A 12,572-nucleotide genomic window follows, 5' to 3' on the forward strand; every position below is an offset into this window, starting at 1 on the left:
TACAGTTCCATTCAGTTACTTTGTGATGTCTAAACAAACTCTTAATATTTTGGCCTTTATAATTATTTCAATACACAAACAATAAATTAACTCGTAAGACCAATTTAATTAAAAAGTTTGTAAGTAGTATAAATTTAGATGTTTTATTTCTATTGAGGGTTAAATGTGGATGGTGGCTTGATATGATGGTTCGTTCACTCGGAAGGCATGTGAAGAGTTGTTGAGATGTATCAATAAACTCGAAATTAAGAATAATTGGAGAACTAAATTGAAAAAGACCACAAATTAATTGCTTCTATTGGAAGAAACGGGGAAGCTAGAAACTGAATTGGATAAAGTTGAGAATCAAACCTGGTTCGGTTAGAATGGAACCAGTCGATTCCTCAATGGAAGACATAACGATTGAGAATACAAGGTTCTTATAAGGTTAGAAGTAGCACGGGAAGGGTTATAAATAGTTGGGAGATGGTTTCCAAGGATAATATTTATTCCCGACCTTGTCCCAATTTCTCTTGTTCTTTATTTTTTTCGGTAGCTCGAAGAAAGAGTAGTCATGGAAGGTTCCGCATTGGGTAGACTTCGTGAGAATGGAGCTAAAAAAGTAGGGAAACCAACAAGCGGGTAAGGTTATTAACCCTTCTGTGTATATAGTATTTAGTTATGGACATCATAACTATTTTAAGGGTTCTGCATGCTTATGGAAGCTTAAGCTTTTAAGATGTAGCGTAAGTTTAACTAGTGGATTTTCGGTTGTAAGCTACTGCCCGGAGAATGGAAGCTCTGGTGTTTAAGATAAGGAATAAGCTATGGAAACGATAAGGATTCAGGTGAATTTCAAACTCCAACCCTATTAGTGTGTTCTATGCTGTTAAGCATGTTGTGTTTGCATAAGCATAAAATATGATTATATGTGCATGCATTGCATGATTGTGGATAAACCCTAAAAGAATAAATGAAGTTAGGATGGGAATGGGGAGAGAACCCATTAGTTATCGCCTTAGGTGAAGCTCCGAGCCTTGCAGAGGGAACACTACGGTGTTCAAGCATCAAGGTTAGGTGGTGTAAAGAAAGTAATGGGAAGACGATTCGGGAAATAAAATTTTGGAATGATATTTACCGCGACGGCGGTATTGACTAATCCTTTAGTACAATACCGTGACGACGGTATATGACGTAAGACCATAAATGAAAGATGCTATGGCAATCTGGTATGTGGTACATAGTGTAAGACCATGAATAAAAGATGTCATGGTAGCATGGTACATAGTAAAGGTATATGGCGTAAGACATGGATGAAAAATGCCATGACAACAAGATATAAGGTATACAGTGTAAGACCATAAATGAAAGACGCTATAACAGCCAGATATGATGAATAAACCATAGATGAAAGACACTATGGCATCAACAGAGTAAGTCTGTCGGGATAGTAAACACAGAAAAAAGTAAGTCCGTCGGGACAGTAAACACGAAACAGAGATGAAATCCGCGTGGATAGTAAAGACAAGGTAAGTTGAATGGGACGTAAAAAATGAGGAAAAAGGCTATTAGACCATAACTCGGCTACGACAACCCTAGAGTCTGCCATGAAACAGATGCGGAAGGTATGCCAAGACCTCAAGTGAGGAGTAGGAGCCTGTGCGCCAAGTATGAGAAACCATGTAAGTGGAGGAAGGGGCAAAAAAAGCATAAGTATGGCGAGTGGACATTGAGGAATCTGCCAAAAGTGATGGAAGGCAATAAGGTATGGGTAAAGACCCAACAGAATTAAAAGAAGATAGAACAAGCGAGAGCTAACCTGTTCATGGAAATGAATAGAGGAAGTATCTAAGGATCGCAAGCAAGGATTTGAAATGAAGAGCCACTAAAGGAAGCTCAATGTAGTTTTACCCAAGAAGTAAATATCGTGAAAAGGATAAGGATATTATCCAAGGGACAGTGTGTCTATCAAGATTGTTCCTCTTTGAAAAAAGTCTAATGCAGCTATACCGTAGAAAGGATAACTCTGTAAGAAGGAAACGAGTAAGTAATATGGCAGAACTCGCATAGTTGCCAGAACGATAAACTATGGGTTTACCAAAAGGGCGAAATCTATTGTAAGTCAACACAACATGGAATGTCAATGAGTCCATCGGGACTAAGTTATGGTTAGAAAGGGTCTGCCAAGGATTGGTACGAATAAGTCTGCGAAGAAAGGTATCTCCTAAGAATTCTTGGATGGATAGTTGAAAAGGATACCAAAAGGGTTCATAATGGGAAGCCGAAAAATAACCATGTCAATTTAAAGTCGACAAACACCCCATGTAAGAGGGAAAAAGTAAGGAAAGAAATATGAAAAGTAAGGAATGAATTCGTCGATATAGCAAAGCGTCTGGGATAGTCGAGTGAAGAGTTTGACCAAAGAAATGTTTCATGGCGAGCCAGTACACAAGGAAACCCAACATTGATTATGAAGAGACACCAGTGGCAGATGTAATAACGTTTAGATATCTGATTAGTCTGATAGTGTGTGAAAAACTTAATATCTATTTAACAGATGTCATTACAATCTATTTGTATGGCTCATTATATAGTGAAATTTATATAAAATTCCCTAAAAGATTTTAAATCCCAGAAAGATATAAAAATTATTGAGAAAATTGCTCAATCAAATTAAAGAAGTCCTTATATTGATTAAAACAACCTAAATGTATATGGTACAATCGTTATAATGAATATCGATTTCATGTTTTTTAATGCATAACAATATATTTAATTATTTCATTTTTGTGAGTTGTTTGAATTTTAAATTGAATTTTCTCTTAGCAATTGCTATTTATGAATAGAAGTCCTCAAAAAATATATGCAGATTTGAATTTGTGATAATTGTTTATGTTGATGATTTAAAAATTATTTGAAATCTTATAGAGCTTCAAAATACAATATATTATTAAAAAAAAGAATTTGAGATGAAAGATTTTAAGAAAACAAAGTTCTATGACGTCCTATAGATCGAACATTTAAAGGATGGAATTCATGTCCATCAGTTACCTTTTACAAAAAAGATTTTAAAGAAATTTTACATGGATAAAACATATTTATTGAGTACCCCGATAGTTGTAAAATCACTAGATATGGATAAAGACTCATTTTTTCCTTATGAGAATGATGAAAAGCTTTTAAATCATGAAGTATCATATCTAAGTCCTTTAGGGACATTAATATATCTTGCAATCAACATATGACCTGATATAACATCGTTACAAGTTTGTTAGTAAAATTTAATTCTTCTCCAACACATAGATATTAGAATGAAATTAAGCATGTATTTAGATTTCTTAGAGGAACCATTGGAATGAAGTTATTTTATTCAACTTATTCAAAATTTCTATTAGTTTGACTATGTTGATGTTGAATCTTTGTCGAATCCATATAAAAGTTGATCTTAAACAGGATATTTATTTACTTGTAAGGGTACACTCATGTCATGGCATTCAATAAACAAACATTAATTGTCGTTTCAAATCATGCAAAAGTAGTTGCAATGTATGAGGCAAGCCTAAAGTGTGTTTGGCTAAGGTCGTTGACCCAACATATTTAGAAGCTATGTGGTTTACCTCTACGGGAAAAGATGCCAACTCTTTTATACAAAGATAAGGCAACATGTATAACTCAATTGAAGGATGGTTATGTTAAAAGATTAGTACACAATATGGAATGCATCAACTCAAAAATGTAATGTGATGTTGACATTAGGAAAAATCTAAAACATTGTTGTACTATTTTCCTTTAATTAATGTTTTCTTTTAAGAGAGGGTGGTTACATTGAAAGATTAGTATACAACATTGTATACTCTCTTTTTTTCATTAAGTCTTATCCCATAATTATTCTTAATAAAATTATAACAAGAGACATTTTTGTAGAGGGTATTATAAATATTTCACAAATAAATCTCTTTTCAACTCTCATAGCCCAACAATTATATAGATGACATCTCAACTCTAATAGAATTTATGAGGTGTTTCAATTTTCATATTTATAGGTTAAAAATTTATAGAGGGCATGTTAAAAGAAAAAATTATCATCCCTTGTGTCTTATTACTCTCTCACATTTATTATTACAACATCCTATTTAGTTCTATAACAACTATTATAATTTAATTGATTCTTTTAATAGTTTAAATCAGAGGTCAAAGTCATTTAAAATTCTGGCCTAACTAACAACCAAAAACAGGGAACTAGTGGGCAGAACGTGGTTTCCAATTTGAGGTTGCTATATCTGATTAGGGATGTCACATGCAAACCCATTTTAGTTCATTGTCTCGTTTCTCAAGCTATAAAGTGAGGGTAAACACAGATCTCTGCCTCAATTATTCTAGTTAATCTCTAAATTTTAATAAAAATATTATTTTATTTATAAATTATTATTTTAATAAATAAATTTCATATTAGAAAAAAAAATTGTTTACTTATAAAATCTTATGAATTTTTATCAAAAAAATAAAGTTTTAAATATATATTTTTTTAATTTTTAACTTTTAAAATCAATACTAAATTAAAAACATTCATAAATTTATTATCGTACCAATAAAAATAAAAATCCTTCATTAGCGACTTAACAGGGATAAATGACTAAATTATTCAATTTCAACAACGCTAGTGATTAAAATAGATTTTTAAATCCAAATGACCGAAATAGAAACGCGTTGGGTGAATTTACTCTAAATTTTAATTGTTATGGAGCATGGGCCTCAATGAAATATAAAATCACAACAATTTAATCTCCCTCAGATAAAAAATAAATACCCGATGCGGATACAACAATGGAGACTTCTCTATGATGCCATTGCGGATACATCCTTGGCAATCCAAGTTCGATAACCCTAACCTTTTACTTCTCAATCACGCAATGCAAACTCCCTTCTCCACTTTGCAAACTCTATTAGTTCTCAATCAGACATATAAAATGTTAATAAGCAAAACACGACCCATGAATATTTCTTATGTCAACCAACATACCCCCTAGTACACCTAAACCCATTGTAAGGTGGTTCCATCATATCCATAATACAGTGTGATAGTGGCAACCAAAGATACCCTTCATCAAATGGATGCAATAATTGAGCCAATTCAATTGAAGTACCCATTGAAGCTAATTCTGCACAATATGTTTAAAAGGGCAGGCCTCATTCACCTTGATTTATATTGCATGCAGTAACACATTGTAGCAGTCCAACCATCTAACTACGGAGAGATGCTCGAGGAACAGTAGGCAAACCATGTTCATCCTCACCCTGCTCAGCATCAAAGTTACATTAACTACAGATAAAAAAGATAAATGCAAAATTGAATCTCAAGTTCCTGATACCAGCGGCTCTAAAAACAAATTATAACTACCAATAAATTATAAGATCATGAGAAGCCAGCTATAAACAAAGTTCAGTAAAAAGATGGTCATAGGTGGAAATGCAGAAAACACGGGGACTGACAACAGAGATCATGAGCTCAGACGCACAGCAAATCTTAATATCGTTTGAAAACAAACTTTTTATCATATTGTTAAACGGCAGCTAAATTGAACCCTAAAGTGGGAAAAGTAACGACAGGTTTGAACAAAATATATGTATATGTATAACATAGAGAGTGAAGAAAAATGGGACAACAGCACAAATATCCCAATTTATAAGCACACTGCAAACCTATACTAAAACTGCAGGGTAACAGGTTTACCTGGGCTGTTGTATTTCCTGTGGGTGCTGCAGGCAAATTGAACTCAGTGTCCAAATCCGGTTCCTCCTTATCAGGTTGAAGATAAGAGGGGATGCCATCAGCTTCACTTCCCATGTCTGCTTCCAGAGCATCAAGTTCTGCAATCCAACATGGATCAGCATAAAAATTTAAAGGGTAAGGAAACAAATAAGTTATTATTTCACCACTGATTATACAAGGATGTATAAGTTACCATTTGCAAATCAAATAATAGTATTAATAATGAGGATAACAACGCCAATTTCTAAAATTGCCTCACTCCATTCTTATGAGTAAAACCAAATCACTATACTAATCCCAAATCATGCAAAAGTAATGAGAAAACTTGAATAAAATGGACATGATTGTGACTCTAGGTAAGCTCAAAGATTACCGCCCATGAGTTCTTCCTCATCAATGTAATCGGGAACATTATAGCTTCTACCCAAGGTCTCTTGGATCTCATTACTAACATCCATCATGTCCATCATTTCATCTTGCAAGTTCTATAGATAAAAAGAATCAATGTCACCAGAAAATAAATTCTTTATAACAGAAACCGACAGAGTGTATAAAGAGAGTACAGACATCTATGTCCTGAATGTTAACAGTCTTCATCATTCCTTTCAGCTCCTTGTTGGCAGATTTCAGGGCTGACATCTGGCACCGACAAGAAACATGATTAAAAATTCATAAGGTGACATAGTCATAAACAGTTTTGCAAGTATGTTTAAAGGAATTCATATCCTTCCGGCTTGATGATGCTGCAATGAGCAGAAAGAATTCATGAACCATGATATAGATTAATCATTAAGCACAAATTCAATGAAGAAACCTCTCCCCAGCAACAAATGGTATATCTCCTACCTCTCATGAGGTAGGCAGCCGATTCCAATAAGGGAACTGAAAAAGCTCCGACTGGATTGTCCTGAACTGTGCCCCTTTGGGCGCTACCAAGAAACACAAATGTTTTACTGTAAATATACCACAGCCCCAATAAATCCACCATAGCATGGAAGCATGGAATAAACATTTAATATCACGTACAAACTACTGCCTATGCTCCTTGAAAAGCATATACAGGAGCAATTATCAATTAAAGAGCATATAACAATATCATATTAGAAAATATAAATGCTAGTTTATCACTTACAGCAAGTCCACATTCAGTTATACAGAATGGAATTTATAACAATGAAATTGAAGGCTACCACATACTGTTTGTTGAGCATCTTTAAGACCCTCAGAAGCAAAAGCAACTTGATCGAGGTTGAACGTCTGATTGTAAAGCATATCACGTTGCCCTTCATACCTGTCAAAACCGATTAGTATCAGATATACTGAAATAGACACACAACTTACTTTGCAAGTTTTCAAACTCAAGAAATCAGTATCTATTGCAAGTTTTCAAACTAAAAAATTAGTATGTAAAAATGACACTAGGTATAATAAAACAAATATCCCCCTTAACGGTACCACGAAAAATGAGAATCAAATAGCCAATTTTTTTTCTGATCAATGGATAAGGGGGAAGAATTGTCCAAGTTTGAACGTGGGACCTGGTACCAATACGGACTCATTCTCCACTAAACCAGTTGTTAGTTGACCAAATAACCAAATATTTAATACCAAAAAATGAAAAAAAAAATACAACCTAAGCTGCAAATTTCAATCAAGCAAAAGATTAAACAAAAAGAATAGGACAAATCATATAGCATAAAGCTTCCATAAAGACACGTGTAACTGGCTTAAATGACTCCATCCAACATCATATAATAACGTCAAGCATGAATTTTCTTAGTACATATGTAGAAACTAGACAGAAATGAAGTAAGTAATAACTGCGAGAAAATTAAGGCAAATCTGGTAGGAAAGAAGCAAGTACATTCGTTTTTGCTTGAGAACCCTCATGGCTCGAGCTTTAATGGCCTCTTGAGCAGGGCCAGGCCTTGTCTTCTTTATCTGTTCCTTGTACCTACTAAGCTCAGCATCCAGTTTCTTCAACTTCTCCTCCACATTGTCCCCTCTTTTATTTATCTGATCACGAAAACTCCATCCCACCCATATTATTTCACAAAATACGCAAAAATTTGAAATCAAACTAAGTAATGAACTACATAAACCCTAATACTAAGAAATCAAAAGATCAAACGAAAATGTTAAAGAAGTCAGAGCGAAAAGTAAAGTGAGAAAGAGAGAAACCCTATCGGAGGCATCTTGAATCGAAGGCGGCGGTTCCTTGTCTTTCTTAACGCCGAAGACTCGCTTCATCTCCTTTCGTTAGGAAAGAGAGGGGAAACGGCTTTAAAATTGATTGTTGACTTCGATTTGAAAATAGAATTTGGAGAGATCGGCGGGGAAGACGAAGAGCTGTTTCTCAGTTCGTTTGCTTAAAGATTGCTTTCCTAGACTTGTCTTTTTAATTTCACGAAAACAAATTTCAGTGAAGTACTGACATATCCATACATATCCTCAAATAATAATATATATATATATATGTTTTTAAAGCCATCTTGCATTTCTACTAAAAACTAGTTTAATTTTTAATTTTAAAAAAAGCGTGCTGATAAAGTTTGCAACTCCTCCTAAATTTCTTTCTCTTTTAACTAATAATTAAATATTATATTATATTTTATAATTTTTTATAAAACAATTTTTATTTTTTATATTTTATTAATATTTTCTCATATTATAAAATTATCTTTTTAGATTTTTAATCTTTTTATATTTTATAATTGTTAGCATATACAAAAAGACTATTAAAAAAAGAACAAATTACACATATAAAACTTGTACATATAGTAATTTTCTATTTAATTTTAAATGTTTGAAGTTAATATCCATGCAATTTTAATTTTTAAAATAATTTTCCATTATTTCAATTTAGAAGTTATACTTTTAAATTTTTTATTATTTATTTTATTTTTTGTTATGAATGTTTGATTAATAAATAAATTATGAGTATTTGGTACTCAAATAGTTTTTTTTTGTAATTTTAAAAAATTGATATATCTTTTTTAAATATTTTACTATACTCATTAATTTTTTTAATCTTAATTTTAATTTAATTTTCATCACCTAATGAATACTAATAAATTTATTTGAGAATGTATTTTGACTAGATAGATAATCTATTTAAAATAATATATAATTATGTTAAATAAGTTTTTTTATAGAAATATATAATATACATAAAATATAATAATTATTTTTCATATTTTTATATCTAGATTAAATTACATTAATAGTCACTTAATTATGATTTTTTGGCTAGCGAATTATAAAAACTTACAAAATGATCACTAAACTATTAGTAATTTTTTTAATATTTTACCAGCACGTTAGGGCACGATTTCCCGAATTTCCCAACATCAAACATCTCTCTTATTTAATAACGCCGGCTCAAAACGCATCAATTTGATTTGAAAATAAATTGGAAATTTTGGATCAACAAATTGAAAATTTCAATTACAGTGTGACACTCACAAAAATTTCAATTATACAAATGAGGGACAATATATGAAAATAAATAAAAAAACAAATTAAAACATAGACAACAGTAATAAACGCACAATGAAATCTTAAAAGGGTATTCTGTTATTTGGCCAAATGAAAAAAACGAAACCCAGCATGTTAGGGAATGATTTCTCGAATTTCTAAACACGAAATATTACCTTGTTTTGAGGAGTTTCTAAATTAACAATTATAAACCGGCTCAAGATATACTTTTTAGTTTATTTAAAGGTAAAAAAGTGCTTGATATTAAGCAAAAAAAACATTTGAAATTTTAAAGTCCAATGAAAATAACAATCGTACAAGCATTGAATTGAGCATGAAATAAATATATGCAACCATAATATTATGTGAATAATAAAAAGGAAAATACAAAGAACTAAGTTACATGCAATAGCAACATATCATATACTATATAAATACAAACGTTAATAATCGAAAGCTAATGAATTAGAAACCAATTTAGAGGAAGTTCCAAACAAATTACACAAATGAAATATAACAAGTTTTAATATAAAATAAAATAAATAATAAGTAAGAAAGATAATTTGGAATCATTACTATACAAACTATACAAAAATTTTAAAACAGTTAATAAATATAAGAATTTAAAAAAAAGAAAAAAATATTATAATAATATACAAATGATTTTTAAAATAAATAATATGAAGTAGATAACATACAAAATAATACATATATCCATTTACATAAAAAACTTAATATAAATAATTGGTATATAAGAATATCAATATATAAAAAGTATTTAAAATAATAAAAATGACGGAATAAAGTTTATATATAAAAAAAATTGTAAAGGGAGGAAAAAATATTTATAAAAAATGATATAACACAATAATATATATATAAAAAAACTAAATTATGTGTAAATATAAAGAAAATGTATGAGGATATTTAAATTGATCATATTGAAATAAAAGAAACACATATTGAGATAATAGAAAAACTCAATTGAAATAAACCAAACTTGAAAGGGATAATTAATAAATAACTAGAACAACAAATTAAAGCTAAGGACCACAACTCAATGGGCACAAATTCTCAAGGACCGAAAACGAAAATGACCCAAATCTCCAAAACTCAGCACCTAGGCGCGGACCAAATCACAACAACCCGTAAATTACAGGAAAAATTTAATAAAATGAATAAGGTGCAAATAGGGGTCAATTTAAAACTGGCGCGAATGGGAAGGACTGGAAGCAAAAATTACCCATTTAAGGGAAACATGCGTAGATCCAGCCTGTCCACACGCAGGCTATCTCTTTCCCTTCCCCAAATGCCATTAAAATTAAACATAACATTTATTATTTATTTTAAAAAACATTAAAGATTTAGAAAACCCAAAACCTTTTTTCAAAACCCCCTTTTCTTTAAAAACATTTTACCCTTTTGTTTTTTTTTTTAAAAACCTAAAATTCTCTCTTCTCCCTCACTTCCCAGCCGAAGGGCTAAAACCCAGCTCTCATTCGCCGCCTCATGCACGGCCGTAAACAGCCATCGGAAGGCCGAAGTTCTCCCCCTTTTGCTAGCGAATCGAAAGGTACGTCTCTCCCTTTTATAAAATATTAGTTTGTATTTCGTGGACTTAAATGAAAATGGAAAAAAAGGAAAAACAGAATAAAATAATGATGAACAACCACCTTTTGAAATGTATTCGTTTGGCTGATCTCTTATTGTTTTCTCGTGTATATTTTGTATTCAAAACTCGTCCCTTTTACAATGAAAAACGAAGGCTTTATAACCAAAATACAAACAATTTCTGCCTATTTCTTTGCTCAAGTCGCAGGTGCTGTGAAATCGTGGAGGAAGAGTGCATGATCGTGCAACGTGCGAGCTAGGAATTCGTTCGTGGGTGTTGAAGTGTGGGAGTTGCGGCGTGGGCAAATGGAACCCTAGGGTTTGCTATTTTTTGAAAAAATTTGGGTCGTTGGGCTTGTAATCGGGCCTTTTAATTTTAGTGATTTGGGTCTGTATCTTGGGTCGGGCAAAATTTGGGCCCTACACCAGTAAATAAAGTTTTAAGCTGTCCATCTCTGTAAATAAAGTTGGAAATCAGCCTTTTTTTTAGTAAAATAGTTGTGAAAATTGATTTTTTTTCTATTAAAATTTTTATTTATTCTGTTAAAAGTCATCATGATTGATGAAATAACAAGGTAGTGGCACGATAAATACACCTTATGTTGATATGTAGGACAACTTTAAGGGTAGAAATTAATAGAATTTGTAACAGAAAAATCAATTTGTTCTTTAATCTAATTTACAATGACTAATTTGTCTATTTTTAATAGATGGGGCAAAATGCTATTTACCTCTTAATATAAGAGCCTTCATAGTACTTTAAAATGGGTAAATTACACTAGTACTCACCCAATTATTAGTGGGTTTTTGTTTTGGTTATCCAACTCGATAAATTTTTTATTTAGTCACTAATGTTATTGAAGTTTAATATTTTTGCCACTCTTTTGATAAAGTATTAACGCAACCAACATGACCTTTTTTTATTAGTATAATAATAAATTTAGCCTTCTAGTATTTATAGATTTTATCAATTTGGTCTTAATTTCATAAATTTAGCCATTAATTTTACACAATCTATAAATTTATGTTTTATTTTAAAAATTTTAAAAATTGATAAAAAGAACCTTTTAAAGAATACAAACTATTTCAAATTTCATTATCAATAAAATTCATAACAATTTAAAAAATAAAAATTTTATAATAGAGAAAGCAATCAAATATAGGGAACCCAAATGACTTATCTAGTAAACACTAAGGGTGAGTATTCGGTTGAATCGATTGAAAATATTTCGAGTTAATCGAGTTGACGAATCCTATTTTATCATCCTAACTAGATTTGAAATTTTTTCTAATCAATTCAAGTAGAATCGAGTGAAATGTTCGAGTTAAATTAAAAAATTAAACATGTCAAATTAAAATCTTGTTACAATATAATTAATTTCATGTTGAAACACATAAATTTGAAACCATATATATTTGAAACTTTTTCAAAGCAAAATAATTATAATAAATATACTTTAGTATGATAAACTCGAATCATTAATTAACTTATTTAAGTCCCCAAAATTATTATTTGTAGAAATTTTTTTTATTTTTTAACTTTCTTTATATATTTTTTAGATTTTTTTGAATTTTTTATAATTTTTTTAAAAATATATAAATTTTGGAATTTTTATAAACATTTTTAATTTTAAAAATTATTTTGAATTTTTTTTTGCAATTTTTGTTGAGAGAAACCAATTTGCTTATTTTCAAACTTGATAGAGACCAAAAATGTATTTACACTAATATGTTA

The 12,572-nt window shown here is 30.8% G+C and overlaps 1 protein-coding gene and 1 long non-coding RNA gene across 3 annotated transcripts; one reads left to right on the top strand and one right to left on the bottom strand.

Annotated features, from left to right (window-relative positions):
- Positions 1-4,742: 4,742 nt before the first annotated feature.
- On the bottom strand, positions 4,743-8,290 carry LOC107896276 (vacuolar protein sorting-associated protein 60.1). The gene is made up of 7 exons (XM_016821397.2): positions 7,931-8,290; positions 7,614-7,765; positions 6,947-7,040; positions 6,317-6,388; positions 6,123-6,234; positions 5,711-5,847; positions 4,743-5,274 (listed from the first exon to the last, which is right to left on the bottom strand). Exons 1-7 carry the CDS (start codon positions 7,997-7,999, stop codon positions 5,221-5,223), a joined length of 690 nt encoding a protein of 229 aa, XP_016676886.1. The 5' UTR covers positions 8,000-8,290; the 3' UTR covers positions 4,743-5,220.
- Positions 8,291-10,081: 1,791 nt separating this feature from the next.
- LOC107896277 (uncharacterized) lies at positions 10,082-11,357 on the top strand. Of its 2 annotated transcripts, none has more exons than XR_001683668.2 (2): positions 10,082-10,799; positions 11,040-11,357. It is a non-coding gene; the product is annotated as an uncharacterized lncRNA (long non-coding RNA). The 2 variants fall into 2 exon arrangements; XR_001683667.2 differs by having other exon boundaries at positions 11,046-11,357.
- The last annotated feature ends 1,215 nt before the right edge of the window (positions 11,358-12,572 follow it).

Source organism: Gossypium hirsutum, chromosome A10 (assembly GCF_007990345.1).
Source record: "Gossypium hirsutum isolate 1008001.06 chromosome A10, Gossypium_hirsutum_v2.1, whole genome shotgun sequence".
In the NCBI taxonomy this organism is placed as follows: domain Eukaryota; kingdom Viridiplantae; phylum Streptophyta; class Magnoliopsida; order Malvales; family Malvaceae; genus Gossypium; species Gossypium hirsutum.